This window comes from Mycothermus thermophilus (assembly GCF_041956435.1).
Source record: "Mycothermus thermophilus strain CBS 625.91 unplaced genomic scaffold VTJ04scaffold_3, whole genome shotgun sequence".
In the NCBI taxonomy this organism is placed as follows: Eukaryota; Fungi; Ascomycota; class Sordariomycetes; order Sordariales; family Chaetomiaceae; genus Mycothermus; species Mycothermus thermophilus.
This window is the reverse complement of record NW_027191429.1, coordinates 2,739,944-2,757,031: the sequence shown is the minus strand read 5'-3', so window position 1 is coordinate 2,757,031 and position 17,088 is coordinate 2,739,944. Positions and strand designations below refer to the sequence as shown.

Sequence of the window (17,088 nt, the reverse complement as noted above, 5' to 3'; positions counted from 1 at the left end):
GAATGTCCCGGCAGTCTGGGATGCAATTCACGCCAATTCACACCAGAAACCAGCGGCAGTTCTACTGCATCAAGCGTCCATCTGCTGCATCCAAGACCTCCAAGGCTCTAGCCGCCGCCTTGATCCGTCCAATGAGGACCCTCCACGGCTCAGTTCGAGCCCTGTATCCCGCCGGATGCCGTCGTCCGGCCCCAGGCACACACACAGCTGCGTGGCACCCCCCTCCCGCCAACCACCACCAACCACCATCATGACGGGGCGCAGGGATAAATAGATCGCTCACCCCCCCACGCTTTGTCTGCTTTCCCTCCTTTTCTTCCTCCCCCCCTCATCACACAACCCAGGGTCGCAAAGAACATAGGAGTTGTCTCATGAGTATTGCTCGGAGATAACGCCGCCCGGGCCCCGACAATCCTTTTTTGTGCACTCTCTTCCCCCCTTTCGCTCCTTTCTCCTTTCCTTACCTCTCTCCTCGCCAGTCCTTCGTTTCTTTTTCGTCGCTCTCTATCAAGTCGAGAATCGGTGGTGACAGTCTTTTCCCCTTTCACCCCCGCTTCTCTCATCCCGAAGTCAAGTATCGAGAAAATCCTCGTCATCAGGCTCAGACCCGAATTCCCCTCTCTTTTACCTACCTACCGCCAAAACGATTCGCAGACGAATCGCCGCCATGTTCAAGCGCTCTTTTCGAGGCCGAGACGCCCACCACTCCTCCCACAAGGAGGCAGTGTCGGCTACCGTGGACTCGCAGCATCGTGTCGACAAGTCTGCGAGACTGACGACGAGGAAGGGCTCCACACGGGATGCCCAACAGAAAGCGTCGAAATTGCAACGGTCGTTCCAGGGCGAGGAGGCCTCGCGCGGCCCGACATCTCACCCCTCATCGTCGGATCGCGCGAAGCTCGGTGACAAGTCCCTCGCCCCGTCGCCCATCATCACCTTGGTGGTGGGACCCGACGCGCGGCTGTTTGCAGCGCACGAGGACGTGCTCTGCCAGGCTCCTTTCTTTGAGAAGGTGCTTCGCGGACGCCCCGTCGTCGATGCGCAGAACCGGAGGATTTCGCTCCCGGACGAGGAGCCCGAGGTCTTCAGCGCCGTCCTCGAGTTCCTGTACAAGGGCGACTACTACCCGCGCCTGCTGCACAACAAGCAGCGCGGGGCATGGGAGCTCGAGGACTCGCTCATCCCCCCCGCCACCACCAACTCTCGTCGGGCCACCCCTCAAACCACCCCGACGATCCACGACTCCCCCCAATTTAACAACACCAACAACAACGGCCGCGCAGGTGCGAGCCCCCAGATCCCCTCGGCTGTCGAGGCGACCGTGTACCTGTCAAGCATCGGCCAGTACATCCTCCGCGACACGGTCATCTACTGCGCCGCGGAGCGGTACGGGCTGGAGGAGCTGAAGCGGCTGGCGCTGCGCAAGCAAGGGTTGCAGACGGGCATCGACGTCGGCACCATCCTGCGCAGCGCGCAGTACTGCTACGGCCACACGCCCGACTCGGACAGCCGCCTGCGCGCCCACTACCTGGCGCTCATCATCCGGTGCCGCAAGACCTTCAAGCGCAGCGGCACCATGCAGGCCGAGATGGAGAAGTGCGGCAGCAACGACGTCTACGGCGAGGGCAGCGGAAAGCTCTTCTTCGACCTGTTCGTCGCCATGTGCAACCACCTCGACGACGTCATCGAGGCGAGCAACCTGCGCACCCCGAAGACGGTTTGAAGAGAAGGTTTGCCATGGGGTGATGGATTTCGGTTTTTTTCCTCGTTTCTTTTGGCGTTCCTCAGGCGTGACATGCTAAGGGACCGTGTATTGTTTTCCAGAGGATGGGTTAACGGGTTTCTTTAGGGGTTTGTGTGTTTTTGTGTTCAAGTTTCTCTCCTCTCACCACACGTTCGACGTCCGGCGTTTTTGGGTTCTTGGGTTTTCTTTTTCTTCTCTCGACGACGCTCCCACGTCTTGCATCAGATTGGAAACACCGTTGGGAGATTCTCTTTCGTTTCTCACGAGATTGGCCAACCAATTTTGCATACAAGACTGCGGAGAGCCGAAGGAGGAGGGGCCTAATTATGCCGACATCTAACCACGACGCGAGCGCGTGCGGGGGGAGAGAAAGGAGAACAAAACAGAAACTCACGCGCAGCTTGCCTGCTCCCCCTTCTGATTTCCCGGTTTCTCTGTTTTTTCTCTGGTAGACGATGGTTCTGTGTTGCGTTTCTTGGGAACACCGGGGCGGGTTGCTTTTGGTTTTGGGAACTGGCGTTTCTTTTTTTCGCTTTTCTGGTTTTTGTTTACATCGGACCGGTAACGGGCATGGATGGTTGCGAGTCGACCGTCGTCTTGCCCCGGGAGGGTGGAAATAATAATCAGGAGGAAGAGGAGGAACCGAGGTTGCTGGACCAACGAAGATATTGGGGCTTTTTCTCTGCATAACTCGACGTCCAAATATCGACAAGAATAACAACGTCGTTGTTTTTGCCACCAACCAACAACCCGCACTTCGATATCGAACCCACCACACCCCCTCTCCCGGAACATCAACCACGGATTGTGTTTTTCTTTTTTTCCTCTTGCTCTCTATCTGCTTTCTGCTGGGCTTTCGGTTTTTGGGATGGGACAAAACACGGTGATGACTTTTCAGCTTCTGGGCAACACAACAAGACTTGTGTTTTTTGGCGTTCAACTAGAAAAGGCTGGGGGTCGGAACCGGTATAAACAACTTTACCAACTCAGACTGGAACAAGTCGGCGTGTTTGGAGGGGAGATGACCGAGAGGCGCACGGCATATGACCGGCTTAATAACCTCCGAGTCCTCTCTCTCCCTTCTTCATGTCGCAAATCGGACAACACCACTCAAAAGCGCGCTCGGCCGTCGCACGATAATCTTCCTTCTTGTCGACAAAAAAGGAAAAACAACAAAAAAAAAAGAACATCGGCCAAGGACAACTACAAAAAACAATCCGGATGATCATAGTTGAGGGGGCGGGATGGATTGGCTGGAGCATCTCCGACGGGGGTTTTGCGACAACACCGACGACAAAACATCAACCAGAACTCCCAGAGGAAAGCTCCAGCCCGGCCAGCATGGTGACTGGCGGACTCTCTTTTCTCTCCGCCGCGCGGAGCTTTTCTTTTCTTCGGTGCTTGCTTGGTTGCTGCGGCAGTCACTCGTTTGTAACGACTGTGATGACCCCGAAACGACAATGATGATGATGAATACACTGATGAGGTTATTTCTTTTTCTTTTCTGTCGGGCAGGGAAAGGTAAAGCAAAACGCTTCTTGATGAAGCCACATGATACCCGGCAGAAGGAGGGAAAAAGAGGCTGGGATTTCTTACCTACTTAATAATGTCAACATCCGGATCTGGGCTGGGATGGCATGACATGGCATGGCATAGCACGGAGTTGGGGGAGGCATGGTTTGAGGATGACACGTCATGACTTCGTGCTGGCTGTACATACATATGGACAAGTATATGACGTCCCGGTTTGGGTCTTGACAAGCGCCGGCTCCGAGAGAGCGGCGGCTTGAAGGGTTTGGGTAATGGAAGAAGTTCCGGCCGCCTCAGATGATGCTTTACTCTGCTTTGTGATTGCGTGACTGAAGAAGTATTCCTTTGGATTATGCTGTAGTATGATCCCTCAGTTCCTCCCACGGATTGCTCAACCAAGCCATGCTAAGGGGGTGTTGCTTTGAGTACTTGATGTCGAGCGGTAGATCTGGCTGACCTCCTCAGTTTACCGGTGCTGTTCAACTCATTGCTTCCAAGGCACCACTGATATATAGCTTCCTCCCTAGTCCTCCCTCGATTCGGCCCATTTAACCTCCAGCCCCTTAAACTCCGCCGTCAACCCCTCCGTCCCCTCCTTCGCCGGCCTCGCCACCATCGCAGCCACATCCACCGTCCAATTCCCGCTGTCCTCCTCCCCCTTCCCCAGCAGCCCAAACACCCAGCAAATCTCCCTCAACGGCACCTTCTCCCCGTTAGGCAGGACTCGATACACCCACAACCCGGTCCCATTCCCGTCCTTATCCTTCTCAATCAGCATCGTCGTCCAGCCCACCTTCTGCCCCGCCTCAGCAACGTCCGGGAAGTCGGTCACGGACCAGTCCGCCCAGTTGTCGCACGACACCGTGGACAGGCGTGGCTTGCCGTTGTACAGCTCGATGCCCGTCTTGATCCACTTCGGCGGCGACTCGCCGGGGAGGCGGAACCGGTTGCCGTCGTCGTGGAAGGTGAGGAGCAAGCCCGCTTGGTCGTATTGTTGGGTCGGGGTGAAGTTGAAGGAGAGCTGGGCTGAGAGGAAGCGGTCGAGGCGACCGCTGGCGCGGACCTGGATTTTGGAAGGCGGGACGGGGGAGAGGGGTTCACATCCTGGTGGGAAGCGGGTGGGTGCATATGGAGCTGGAAAGGGGGGTTAGTTGGGATGAAGGACTGAGATTGGTGGGAAGCAGGGAGAGAGAGGGACATGCCGTTGAAGACGTTGGTGGAGGGTGGCTTGCGCCAGATGTCAGTGCCGGGGTCGGCGGTGATGGTGAAGGTGTCGGAGGACGAGGAGGAGGACATGATTCTGAAGAGTGGGACTCGAGTTTGCTCTCTCTTTGTTGACGCTAAGGATTTCACCAGGAGCACAGAAGGACTGTTGGCTCGGAACAAGACAAGAATGGCTTTTTATACCTATTTGACGATTTGGGATTCAAGTGAAATGTTCACGCCAAAGTTCATGTGAACAACATGGAAAGTAATATAATGAAGTGCACACCATCACTGCTGTTCATGGCAGCTCCGCCATGAGACATCCGGAGCGGGGCGTCTTCAATTGGAGCAGCAGACACCTCCACGGTCCGTGGGTCCGCACACTTTCCGGGCTTTTACCGATGATTTAGAGAGATGAAGAGAATGGATTGTACGGATACACCACGCAGCCATCCAAGGAGTGGATGGTATCACAGACGTTTGGTTCAGTTCCAAGTTACTTGTGGGTGTCCGGCTCTCCCCATTGTCTTGGAAATTGTGAAAATGGAAATAAAAATCGAGCTCCAGGCCAAATCGAACACCCAACCTCTCTGGCCCCTGCTCCGATGACTAAACAAGCGCCCCACACAAAGAATTTCGATTGTTCCCACGCACCCCACTCGGCCAACTCGAGATTTTTCAGATTTGCACCCCGCCAAAACCACTCCCTCGACAATCCTCGGCCGCCAGTATCCCCAGCTTCTTGGCTCATCTCACCAATCGTCTTACACCCTTCTCTCCATCACGATTTCTTCTTCAGGGGTTTGGCTTTCTTTTGATATTCAGTAGAAGAGGATCTAGCAGTCCGAATCCTGCTCCGTGGGGAGTGGCACTGCCTCAATTGCCGGACTGTCGCCCCGTCTGAGTCAACCGGCCATCTTCCATCTTCGACACATTCATCGCTCTTCGCTCACTCTCATCACCACGACCCCTATGAGCCAGCTTCTGGGCCTCGACGCGGATCTGATATCTTCCCTTCGATCATCAGTCAAACGTCGACAATGTCTTCGCTTCCCGTGATCAAGTCCAGTAGGGGCCCCGGCAAGTCCAAGCCGAAGGCCCCGAACAGGATTGCCCGCATCATGGAGCGCGAGCAGCGGATTCGCGAGAGATCCGTCGCGTCCGACGCTCCTATCCCTGCTCCCGCGGCTACCGCACCAGCTGCTCAGGCACAGGGACAGACCGCGCGTTCATCCTCTCGTCCAGTATGCCAGAACCCTCAGTGCGACAAGTCGGACGTGAGGGATGGTGCCTGTCAGAACTGCGGTCGCGTCTACTATGAGAGCAACATCGTCGCCGAGGTCACCTTCGGCGAGACTGCCAACGGCGCTGCTGTCGTCCACGGCAGCTATGTCGCCGCCGATCAGGGCTCCATCCGCCCAACCGCCAGTGGCCTGGCCTTCCGTCGCGTCGCTGGCGCCGGAGCAAGCGAGGCCCGCGAGCGCAGCCTCCGAGAGGCCAAGCAGCTCATGAACCAGTTCGCCCACCAGCTGCAGATCCCACCCCACGTCGCCGACAAGGCATTTCAGCTTTACAAGGTGGCTGCCAACGGAAACTTCATCCAAGGCCGACGCAAGGCAACCGTTGCGGCTGTTTGTGTGTACGCCATGTGCCGCAAGGAGGATAACAACCGCGTCATGCTCATCGACTTTGCCGACATCATCAAGACGGACGTGTTCTTGCTGGGCCGCTGCTACAAGGACCTCCTCGCCACTTTCCATGACCTCAAGGAGGGCACCAAACCCATCATCATTGAAGATCTCATCTTTCGCTTTGCCAGCAAACTCGAGTTCCTCCACGACACGAACAAGGTGGCTCTTTCGGCCGTTCGAATTGCCCAGCGCATGCGCCATGACAACATCACCCACGGCCGCCGTCCTGCCGGCATCTGCGGCGCCGCTCTTATCATGGCTGCTCGAGCTCACAACTACCGGCGCACCGTGCGCGAGGTGGTTTACATTGCCAAGGTCACCATGGCCACTCTGCAGGAGCGCATGGAGGAATTTGCGAATGTGCCCTCGGCGCAAATGACCATCCGCGAGTTTCATGAGGCCGAGAAACTCCCAGAGGCGGCGGCTGACCCGCCATTTGTTTACAAACAGACCAAGGAGTGGCAGGAAAAGCACAAGAAGGGCAGGAAACGCAAAGCCGCAGCAGCCCCCCAGCCTGCGGACAATGAGGAGCAACAGAGTCCCAAGCGGCAACGAACGGGCGAAGATGGGCAGCACCAACCAGGGCCCGCTGCCGACGGGCAACCAGCAGCGTCCATTCCCATCGACCCAGCTCTGCAGAACAACGACGGGGCTACAGCGCAGAAACCGACTCCTGCGGTGGACAAGGATGGCTTTGCCGTTCCGTTTAGGAAACCAACCGCCGACGATTTGGCTGCTGCAACCGTTGCCACGCGCGACGAAGACGACCAGCTGAAGCAACTGGCCCACGACTTTGGCGATGCACCGGAGAATAGCGATGACGACGACGACGACGAACCTGAAGAGATTGAGATCGATGCCAACAGCGAGCTCGCCATGGCGGCCGCGCAGGGGATTCAACTTCCGGGTATGGAGAACATGCGAATCAAGCCAAGGGCTCCCCGCGCGGAATCCGTCCCCGGAAGTGGCCAGGAGAGCGGTTCCGACGGCGCAAAAAGGGGGAGGAAGAGTAAAAAGCCGAAGCTTGTCATTGACGAAGAGTGGGAACTGGACGAGTCGAACCTGGAGAAGGAGATGAATCAGCATTTGGCAAACCCGGCACTGATCGGCGCCTCGGCCAGTGTCGCCAGGGATATCGAGAAGAGCAGGGAACGCGAGGCCGCTGCGCAGACTAGTCAATCCACCTCGGCCTCTCCGCTATCTACGACAACCACCAACAGCGCAGCTCCGACTGTGAGCAACGCCGATTCCAACCACACCGCGCAGCAGTCCGAGTCAACCCCCGCACCCTCCTGGGCTACACCCCCCTCCCGAGTCTCGGACGACCCGATCGTGCGCGAGGATGAGTTTGCCGACGATCCTGAGGTCATGTACTGCCTGGTGCCCGAGGAAGAGGTACGCACGAGGGAGCAGATCTGGGTCAACAACAACAAAGACTATCTGCGAAAGGTCCAGCAGAAGATCTTCGAGGCGAAGTTGTCCAAGAACAAGCCCGCCAAACCCAAGCGCGCGCGGACGCGCAAGCCCCGCATCGGCGAGGGCCAGGCCACCCCGGCCGGATCCGCCACCGAGGCCGCCCAGAACATGCTGCGCACCCGCGCCATCAGCACCAAGCTCGACTACTCGCGCATGGGGAACCTGTTTGAGTTCTCCAAGAAGGGCCCCGGCAGCGCGTATGGCGGGACAACCACCGCCAGCTCGGTGGGTAGCCGGAGCGCGCTGCCCAGCTCGGCGGGGAGCGATGCGGGGAGCAGCGAGGATGAGGGTGCTGGCAATGGCGGCGATTCTACGACGGCTTTGGCGGCGGCTGCGGCGACGACGATGCGCGAGAGGGCGGCGCGCGCGTTGGCTCCTCTTGAGGGCGACGACTCGGAGCCGGAGGAGGAGGAGGAGGGTTATGAGGAGCCGCCGAACGGGTTTGAAGAGGAGGATGACTACGCGGATCAGGGCGAGGAGGACTTTGATCCGTTTGGGGACCACAATGGAGGTGATGATGACTATGAGTGACTGCGTAGGTGGGAAGCTTTGCGATACATGGATAGGAAGGCAGGGATACTTAGAATCGGAGGGGCAACCTCGGCTTTAAAAGTTGGCTGGCTGGTACGGGGTGCTTATTACTGGGGTTCTGGAAAAGGGAAGGAATATTCCCTGAAGGATCTGGCGTCATCGTGGCTTTTTGTGATCCTTAGCACGGAGGTGAGCGAGGAAGGGGTTAGATGTTATTCCATGGTGCACTTCGATATCACACTGCAATGTCGTCTATGCACGAACCAACCTGGAGGCTCAAACTCCAAATGCGACATTTCACACACCCCACGGTTGCCGGCTAGAGGTGCCGGGCATAAATGGCATGCTCGATCTGGAATGTCTACTTATAGATATTGCCTGGATGGACACTTCGCAAGTGCGACGTCTGCTGTGTCCTGTCGGGTCTAAGGGTATTGGTCCGATGATGTGCATCGAGTGGTGATCGGCTATTTATGTCGTCCCCTCCTCTTCCATCTTTTCTTAATATCTTATCTCATCCCGTTTCATCCGAGTTGTCGTCATCCCATGTGAACGCTCTCCGACCAGCGTCATTTGGGGTAACTCCGGTGGCTTTGGCGCTCGCGATGCCAATCAGAGAAAAGAATGTCTTGGTTGGACGTGGGCAAGCTGCAGGGCAGTTGAGGGAGGTGACTGGCACGTGCCTGGCCCGCCGTAGCCAAGACTTGAGAGTTGGGGTTGTTGGGGAGATCCGTAGACAACCTTGCACTTGTACGGGGACTTGTACATACAAACATCATCCAGCACTTGACTAACATCAATGGGGCTCGTCCTATTAGCAAAGCAAGACGTGATGAATAATATAAGGAGTTGTTTCCCTAACTGAGTAAAACCGTCACATCCGCCAATCCGGCCATATTCCGTACAAAGAGGCCTCGCAAGCCAGCAGTCCAGGTGACCTCGGCATCATTTAGGCTTTAGGCTCAACGTTTTTTAATGACATCCTCAACGCTTCTAGACTTGCAGCTCCATAGGTTGTTGCCCCTGCCCCTCCCATCGGCCACGCCCCAATCACAATCCGGAGCCACATCCGGGATCGACCTCGTTCGCTCTCGGACTTGGTCGGCAGAGGGCATCGGGGGTCTGGGACATGACATCTACTAATAATATCTGAGTGATCACAGGTCCCGCTGCATCCTGCACCCCTTGATTCCCCACGTCGAGTTCCGCCCCTCCGGAGCTGGCGGGGGGTGTGTTTGGGTGAATTACCATAGCTGTACATACTTAGGTGTTTCATTCCAATTCCAACGCGATTCGTTATCGCGTAACGGGGTCTGGAAGGGGGTGGTGGCTGTGTGGTTTGGCTTATCTAGGTCACCCATCCTCCCTAAGCTTACATGCTTACTATGTTCTGTCTTCCTGTGCCGCACCTCTTGATCCAATTCTCACACCTCGAGGTTTAATTGACAAGCCCATTTCATTGCCCTTATACCCAACAACCTGGATCACTTTCATCTCATCTTTCCCGCTGTTGCATCCATTCCCAAACTCGCGGAAATTACTCTCAACTCCCACAATAACCTCATACCAAGTCCTGCACAATGACGCCATCACCACCATCCCGGACCCCTCTCACCGTCACCACACAACAACAACAAAAACCCTCCCCCTTCCCGCCAGCAACCATCCCCGTCACCCAATGGACCTGGACATGGGACGACTCGTCCCCGTCGTCCTCCCGCTCCTCCTCGCCCACCTCCACCACCTTCCCTGACGACCTGCCAACAACGACCACCACAACCCCGTCCCTCCGCCTGCCAACCACCTGGCGCTGCGGCGCCTGCGCGCGCTTCAACTCGACCTTGGACTTATTACTCGCCAACACCTCAGAACCACCATCTGAGAAGCCAACTCCAGCCCAAGACTCCACCGTTCCCACAGATGCCGACGGCGGCGACGACAGCACGAAAGGAAAGGACAGCTATTACTGCTGCTCCGCCCCCTCGCTGCAGGCCATCTACGACCAGCACGGCGAGATCTACCTGTTCTGGCGCGACGACCCCGCCGTGTCGGACCTGAGGGTGCCGAGCATGGCGGAGGAGGCGAGGTGGAGGGTGCTTGAGGCGGGCGGTGGGGGTTTGTTGGTTCGCGGGCAGATGAGGGGGGTGGGGAAGTAGGTTGATTAGGGGATTGTTTTGGGCTTTGTTTGTTTTGGTTGTTTGGGAGTTTGGGGGTTTGGTTCTGCTTTTGTTTTTGTTTGGTTTTGTTTGGGTTGGTTTGGGCTGTGGAAGGGAAAAGTGAGGGAACTCGAAATTGATGTCGAGGAGACAGGGACAGTGCTGGACTCATGACATGAGGGTGGTGTTGTTACTGGAGAAATGTGGAGTATGTGACGAGTAAACGGGCAGTCAGATCAGTGAAAAGATTAGGGAAGCGCCCATGAGATTGTCACAACGGTTGTTGCTTGGTCGAGCGTTTTGTGAGAGCGGTGTTTGATGCTGCAAGACTGAGGAACGAGCACACTTATGTTTTCAGTCCCCGAATGCTTGCCTACCTGGTAGTTGCCAAGCGTTTGCTATCCTTGAGTTCAAAGTCTCCTCTGGGAATCCTGAAGGGTTTCATTGGACGGTTCTGTGACTGCGATGCGAGCGTGCGGCATGGGTGAGAGGAGGGACACGAACGCGGTTGGGATTTGCGCGCTACCAAATCGTCCCCTCAAGTTGCGGACCCTTGGCCAAACCTCCAAGACCGCGATCATCCTCATCCCAATACCAACTTGCTCTGTTGTTCTAACGCCAGTTATCAGTATAATGAGTCCCAGCTCATGCTCATCATGGCGACTCTAGATCCCGAAAAGCATGAGAAACGACCTCGCACGGCCGGCTCCAACGTCGAGACCCTGGACCGCGGCGAACCCATTTCCAAATGTATGTACGAAAGGGAGACCTAATTGCCGTCTATCAGGAGCGACAAGCTGACCATACAAACAAAAGCAGCGGCGTTGGAGTATGCCAGGCTTGTCATGGACTCCAGCCTTTATGATGGACACAAAGACTATGACATGCTGGGGACCTTACTCTGGGGGCATCACTGGGCTTATTACCCTCCATGGTGGAAGCGCGATACGGTGCTCGATCCGCTGCCCCCAAAGCCCCCATCCCAGGAGCACAAGTTTCCACGGTTCGTGCCGTTTGCAACGGTTTACAAAGCGTCGGAGAAGAGCGTTGCTCAACTGTCTTTTGACACGGCCGCTGAGTTTCGTGATTTGGGGGATTCGGTCATCCCAGACTCGGATCACTTTGTGATTTTGCTGCTTCAGGGCCATCTCTCTGCCGAATGGCTTGCTCTGCTCGGGGCGAGGTTCCGGATCGATCCGGAGTTCTTTCGCCGGCATTTGATTTACAGGTCAGCCTTTGATCAACAGCTTCATCGGCGCACGGCAACTCACGTCCTACCATCATGCCATGGAGGGATGGTGTCGCTCCAGATAACTCGGATTGGTCAGCGTCCGCTGAGCAGGTCGGAGTTTAACATTGAGGTTGCGAGATCTCGAATCGCCAGGGCCTTGAAGGTGCAGTTGGAAGATTTCGCCGACTTGGGCATAGACAAGATGGTCAATGCCGATTCCATTGTTCGGGAAGCGTCCATACATAACAGCCGGTTCTTCTCTGTGGAACATGGCCTGTCGATGGGATTTCATCGTGTAGGGACTGGTTGGATGGGTAATAGGCATTATCCCCCCTGATTTCCTTGATATAATCGGAATAGGCGTTCAAAAGCTAACCCGAATATTAATGCCGCAAGCTATCATTTGGTCTGACGAAGGCACATGGATTGGCCCCGGACCTGCCGCACTCACAGCAATACTCAAGGGCCGGGAAGCTCGTTCCACAACACTGCAGGATACCTATTGTCCATTGTCAACCAACACACCTGGGAGATTGTTTCAAAGAAGCACGAGGGCTATCGAGCACCCCATCGCCAGATACGTACCAGAGGTCCGGAAAGCAGAAGATAACGGCTTGTTGTCATTGATTCAGGGCGCTCTCGAGGCGGCTTACAGAGTCATTGATCTCAAGAGAGCCGTCCACGACCCATTTTATGCCCTCAGTCCCTTCTTTCGTCTCGCGGCCGCATCCGAGATGGACCTGATCCAGCTTATCGATACAACCGTGAGGGACGAGCTGAATCTTTGGGACAATGTGGCCGGAGCCGGGAGGAATGACGCCCGGCCAAAGCTGGAGAACATATTATACAACCAGCAAGTGCTCAAGCGACATATCCAGTACCTAAAGTCAACCATCAGATGCCTGTCGACATGGGCGTCTGTTGCCCCCGCTGATGGGGAGGGCTTGGACCAAGGGTCGACCAACTACCAACGGAGCGACGCCGAAGAAATATTGACTCAAGGCCCCGTCGCTTTGGCAGCCAACCCGAAAGAATCGGCGACGCTCGTCAAACTCATCCTCGCCGACTACCAACACGCCCTCCGATGCGCAGAAACGGTGCTCCAGGACTGTGCCCAAGCAATGTCCGTCGCGGCGCACCGCGCATCGGTTCGCGAATCCGAAAAGGCCATGGCCGAGGCGCACGACGTGACCAAGCTGACGCGCCTCGCCACCGTCTTCATACCGCTGACCTTCGTCACGTCCGTGTTCGGCATGAACATCCGAGAGCTTGGCGACGAGGACGGCCCGCCGGTGTGGGTATTTGTGGTTTGCTCCGTTGTTTTGGGGTTCGTTACTTGGGCAGTTTTGGTGATTCTTGAGCACTACTGGGTGGTTGTGAAGGTGCTTTGGGGTCATATGCGGAGGGAGTTTGGGAATTGGAGGTGGGAGGGCGGTTCGTTTTGGAAAAAGGTTGTCGTTACCTCGTTGAGACGAACGAAGGAGGACTTTGAAACTGGAGGGGCGGTTAGGTCTCACGAGCATTAGACGTCTTGAAACACATGTCGGTATGACCGTTCCCGCATCGGTTTCCCATCAGTTTGCACTCGTGATGCTCCTCATGGCCGTTCGAGTCTTGATTTGAAATGGGAGGTTCAGGTATGTTGGGCAGGCAAGACAGGTCAACAAATGAACACCTGCTTGAACCGTCCCTCACGCTTGGGTGCCATCATAGCATGTACGTTATGCGTTGAACCGGGGATTTGGGTCAACAACACCCGGCACTTTTGTACATACAACTCGCTATCACCTCGGTTTCGTTGCAGCCAATCATTGAGAGATTCGATAAGCAATAACATGTAGTTCGTGGTCATGTTCTCACCGTCAGCGACTACGCCACGGCACAAAGCCCCTGCTCTCCGGGCATCTTGCTCTTCTAGTCAGGTAGTAGAAGAGACGGCTGCGCCTGGTGAGACGCCCAATGAGGCTGAGCCTTAACAGAGAGGGGTTTAACCATTAAGCTCGGTTCTACCCGTCTTTTGGCATGTATGTACGACCATTGTACACCAGCCAAGACGCTGCACGATCCCATGTCCTTCGCTGCGGGTTCAATCATTTGCGTCATGGACGGCGGCACAGAATGGAACGGTCCGCTGCGCGGCACTTGTTTGATTAGGACATGGGCTCTATGTCGCCCGATGATAGTGTTATCGTAGACGTCCGGGGCAAGAACGACGGTTCTGAGGAATATATAAGAATGTTGATTTCCTTTGGTATCATGCGCATCGCCCCCAGAGCTTCCCAACCACCTCCATTCAACCTGGTTGACTGCCCACTCCCAACACCATGCCCTCTCGTACACTGCGCCTTCCTGCCCTCATCTTGCTCTTGTCCACGACGCTGGCGACCGGCTCTCCTACCCCGTGTACCAATACCCAATGCCACCACCATCCCAGCAAGATCACATGGGGTTCATGCGAGGGGCGCGGCTTCGATACCTTCAACAGGACGGAGCTTACCTGCGGTGATTTGTATGTGCCGCTCGACTACACGTCCAACTCGAGCGAGACAATCCGCCTCGAACTTGTGCGCATGCCTGCCAAGACGCAGCCCGCGAAGGGCACAATCCAGATCAACTTTGGAGGACCCGGAGAGCCCTCCCGTGAATCCTTCGCCGCGGCGGCGGACTGGCTGCAGGACCTGTCGGGCGGGGAGTTTGATTTGCTGGTGTTTGATCCTCGGTTGGTTCATGACCTCCATATCAACGCAAATAGATACCAGGCGACACCGGAACAAAGATGCTAACCATACGTGACCGTTCTCGACCCCAACAGCGGCACAGGTACCACCATCCCTTTTAGTTGCTACGGGCCCGACGACGAGGCTCAGCGGATCATCAGCACGGTGCTCTCGCGCGAGGTTGGCAGAGCGTCGGATACGTCGCTGGGCCGCCTCTGGGCGATGGGCAAGGTGGTCGCCGATGATTGCTACAAGCGCATGGGAGAGATGGGGAAGTACATTGGCACGTCATTTTATGTTCGGGATATCGTGCAGGTGGCGGAGGCCTTGGGCGGGGAGGAGGCTGGGCTGGTGAGGTACTGGGGTGAGTATCTCTCGACATCTCAAGCTCTCCACATCATTGTGTGAAGAAGGGGGTGGGGCGGCGGCTGGTGTTCGGACTAACAATGCCCACCTCCCTAGGGATGTCGTATGGTTCGATTGTGGGCGCAGTGCTCGCTTCCATGTTCCCCGATCGCATCGAAAGCATGCTTCTGGATGGCATTGTGAACCCCCACGAGTACTTCGACGGCTGGTAGGTTGATGACCCACGGCTAGCGGCCGAGCTCTGCTAGGTGCTCACTCACTGACTGTATAACACAGGAATCTCGACTTTTTGGAGGACGCCGACGCCGTACTTGATGGCTTCTTCGCATCTTGCTTCTACCGGAACCAAACCGAGCCCTGTACCCTTGCCCTCCACTACCCATCCGCGTCAGCCGCGAAGGAGGCGTTCGTTGACTTCATGGAAACCGACCTGAAGTACAATCCGCTCCCGGCAGGACCGTACCTGATCGAGTACGGCAACGTTAAAGACGCAGTTTTCCAGTTCCTATATATGCCGAGGTTTTGGCCGACCATCCTGAAATTCGTCTATGCCATCATGACGCGCGACCTGACCGTGCTGCTCGACGGCGAAGGCACTGAGTATACATCTTTTGCGAGCGTGATCGCAAATTATGAGCGCAAGGCGGAGTTGGAAGACATCATCCTGGACAGGACGGTAGGGATTTGGTGCGCCGACAAGCCGGATCGCATCCACAGCGCCACCCTCGAGGAGGTGAAACCCGTCGTTGAACAAATGCGCGTCAAAAGCTGGATTTCCGGGGACGGACTGCCTCTCCGCTTCACCACTCGATGCGCCCACTGGAACATGCCGGCCAAGGAGCGCGTCAACCCGCTCAAGGTGGACGGTCCGCCGGTGAAGACCAAAAAGCCGGTTTTGCTGGTCGGGACTTCGTACGACCCTGCCACGCCCATGGCTAGCGCGTTTAATATGAGCGCGGGGCTGGAGGGGAGCGTGGTCCTGCGGCATAATGGATATGGCGTAAGTTTGCTTTGCTCTTACGATCAATTGAGGTTATTATGCGACAAAAAACTAACCAAGCATCTATATGATCGCAGCATACATTGTTTGCGGAAATATCGTTGTGCTCGACGCAGGTTGTTCAGGCGTATTTCACCAACGGCACTCTTCCCGCGCCAGGGACCGTTTGCGAGCCGGATTGGCCGGTGGTTCCGAGTCCATGGGAAAGATCGGACGTGGTCCGGAGAGCCAGCTACACGGAGGAAGAGGAGGCTCTTGTCCGGGCGGCCAAGGGCCTGGGGGAGATTCTGGATAGCCGTCGTGGTTTCCTATGAGTCTGAGAGGTCATAGGATGTCTGGACATTTGGCTGGACATGTCAGGGGTTTTACTTACCCCCTTGATCCTGGGTGATCGGATGGCGAGGGAAAGCAAAGTAGTTATAGGGGCCCGGTGACTGATAGAATTCTTGCTAGATGGGTCCATACTCCCAGGCCGTGGAGGCACTACAAAGTATTCCATTCATGCGCGATGAGGTAAACGGGGTGCAGCGCAGTGGGTTATAGCCGATATTGCCGACATTGTGGCTCATCATTGTCCCAAGCGCGCGTGGCTGCAGACGTGAGGCTGTTTGGGATATTGCTTAGCGCGCGCGAGATCATGGCCGTCTAGGTGGCCTTGGGCGGACATCAGCTAGGTATAAGAGACCTTTGGGTGCTAATGTTCCAAACGTCAAGTTGTCCCTTGGTGTTTGTAGTTTGATATGCATCATTCTCCTCTTCCTCATATGCCTTGTCCAGATACAGTAGCGATTCTGTTCCACCTTTGTGTATGTATGCATTTTCGGTATACCATGACCTGGAAAATGCTTATGATTTCCTGACTAGTGAGCGAAGCCTTCTCGTCCTCCTTGACACCAGATGCTCACATCTTATCAGGCATTTCAGAAACCCGCACACTGACGCTACCCGCTTCCTATGTCAACCGCTTCTTCACCTGAAGGCTCTTCGTTGCCAGCAAAGGTTCCGAGAGCGGGTTCCCCCTTGTCCCTTGCGAGCGGTCCCTACATGGTTCACCCCCTGCTCCTTTTGCGGGGGTGCCCCAGGCCCGACGGGAGCTTCCGAGCTAGCTGCAGCCAACTCTATGGGCCGGGCGTGGACCCACAATCCTGAGAAGCAGCAAGCGACGACGACGACGATGATGTCTTGACATTTTTTCCGGCCCTCCGAACACTCGGTGGTCGGGTGGTCGGAGGATTTTTGCGTTGGCCCAATTCCTCCTGCGGACTTTGCCAACTCTTCGTTGACTCCGGGATCTTGTTTGCCTGTTAGCTGCACAGTGCTTTGTTCAAGCCACCACAGCTGAAGTCAAATTAATCTCAGCAGGGTTCAATTGAGGCCAGAGACATCCAAGAAACCGGGTTTGGGGTTTCGGTTCTCGGCAGGCTCAACGATTGACTGGTG

At 56.0% G+C, this 17,088-nt stretch overlaps 8 protein-coding genes across 8 annotated transcripts; 5 read left to right on the top strand and 3 right to left on the bottom strand.

Moving 5' to 3' along the window:
- Positions 1-667: 667 nt before the first annotated feature.
- On the top strand, positions 668-1,723 carry VTJ04DRAFT_5135 (uncharacterized protein; the record flags this gene model as incomplete). The annotated part of the gene is made up of 1 exon (XM_069363218.1): positions 668-1,723. One exon carries the CDS (start codon positions 668-670, stop codon positions 1,721-1,723), a length of 1,056 nt encoding a protein of 351 aa, XP_069220086.1.
- Positions 1,724-1,832: 109 nt separating this feature from the next.
- Positions 1,833-2,934, bottom strand: VTJ04DRAFT_5134 (uncharacterized protein; the record flags this gene model as incomplete). Its single annotated transcript, XM_069363217.1, has 3 exons — positions 1,833-2,684; positions 2,727-2,815; positions 2,880-2,934. 3 exons carry the CDS (start codon positions 2,932-2,934, stop codon positions 1,833-1,835), a joined length of 996 nt encoding a protein of 331 aa, XP_069220085.1.
- A 35-nt stretch (positions 2,935-2,969) lies between these two features.
- Positions 2,970-3,762, bottom strand: VTJ04DRAFT_5133 (uncharacterized protein; the record flags this gene model as incomplete). The annotated part of the gene is made up of 3 exons (XM_069363216.1): positions 2,970-3,340; positions 3,387-3,566; positions 3,759-3,762. The coding sequence occupies 3 exons, from the start codon at positions 3,760-3,762 to the stop codon at positions 2,970-2,972; spliced, it is 555 nt and encodes a 184-aa protein (XP_069220084.1).
- Positions 3,763-3,797: 35 nt separating this feature from the next.
- On the bottom strand, positions 3,798-4,570 carry VTJ04DRAFT_5132 (uncharacterized protein; the record flags this gene model as incomplete). Its single annotated transcript, XM_069363215.1, has 2 exons — positions 3,798-4,408; positions 4,477-4,570. The coding sequence occupies 2 exons, from the start codon at positions 4,568-4,570 to the stop codon at positions 3,798-3,800; spliced, it is 705 nt and encodes a 234-aa protein (XP_069220083.1).
- Positions 4,571-5,520: 950 nt separating this feature from the next.
- Positions 5,521-8,178, top strand: VTJ04DRAFT_5131 (uncharacterized protein; the record flags this gene model as incomplete). Its single annotated transcript, XM_069363214.1, has 1 exon — positions 5,521-8,178. The coding sequence occupies one exon, from the start codon at positions 5,521-5,523 to the stop codon at positions 8,176-8,178; it is 2,658 nt and encodes an 885-aa protein (XP_069220082.1).
- Positions 8,179-9,758: 1,580 nt separating this feature from the next.
- Positions 9,759-10,334, top strand: VTJ04DRAFT_5130 (uncharacterized protein; the record flags this gene model as incomplete). The annotated part of the gene is made up of 1 exon (XM_069363213.1): positions 9,759-10,334. One exon carries the CDS (start codon positions 9,759-9,761, stop codon positions 10,332-10,334), a length of 576 nt encoding a protein of 191 aa, XP_069220081.1.
- Positions 10,335-10,990: 656 nt separating this feature from the next.
- On the top strand, positions 10,991-13,091 carry VTJ04DRAFT_5129 (uncharacterized protein; the record flags this gene model as incomplete). The annotated part of the gene is made up of 3 exons (XM_069363211.1): positions 10,991-11,084; positions 11,151-11,879; positions 11,962-13,091. The coding sequence occupies 3 exons, from the start codon at positions 10,991-10,993 to the stop codon at positions 13,089-13,091; spliced, it is 1,953 nt and encodes a 650-aa protein (XP_069220080.1).
- Positions 13,092-13,889: 798 nt separating this feature from the next.
- Positions 13,890-15,962, top strand: VTJ04DRAFT_5128 (uncharacterized protein; the record flags this gene model as incomplete). Its single annotated transcript, XM_069363210.1, has 5 exons — positions 13,890-14,284; positions 14,378-14,646; positions 14,745-14,856; positions 14,925-15,648; positions 15,765-15,962. 5 exons carry the CDS (start codon positions 13,890-13,892, stop codon positions 15,960-15,962), a joined length of 1,698 nt encoding a protein of 565 aa, XP_069220079.1.
- Between the last annotated feature and the right edge of the window lie 1,126 nt (positions 15,963-17,088).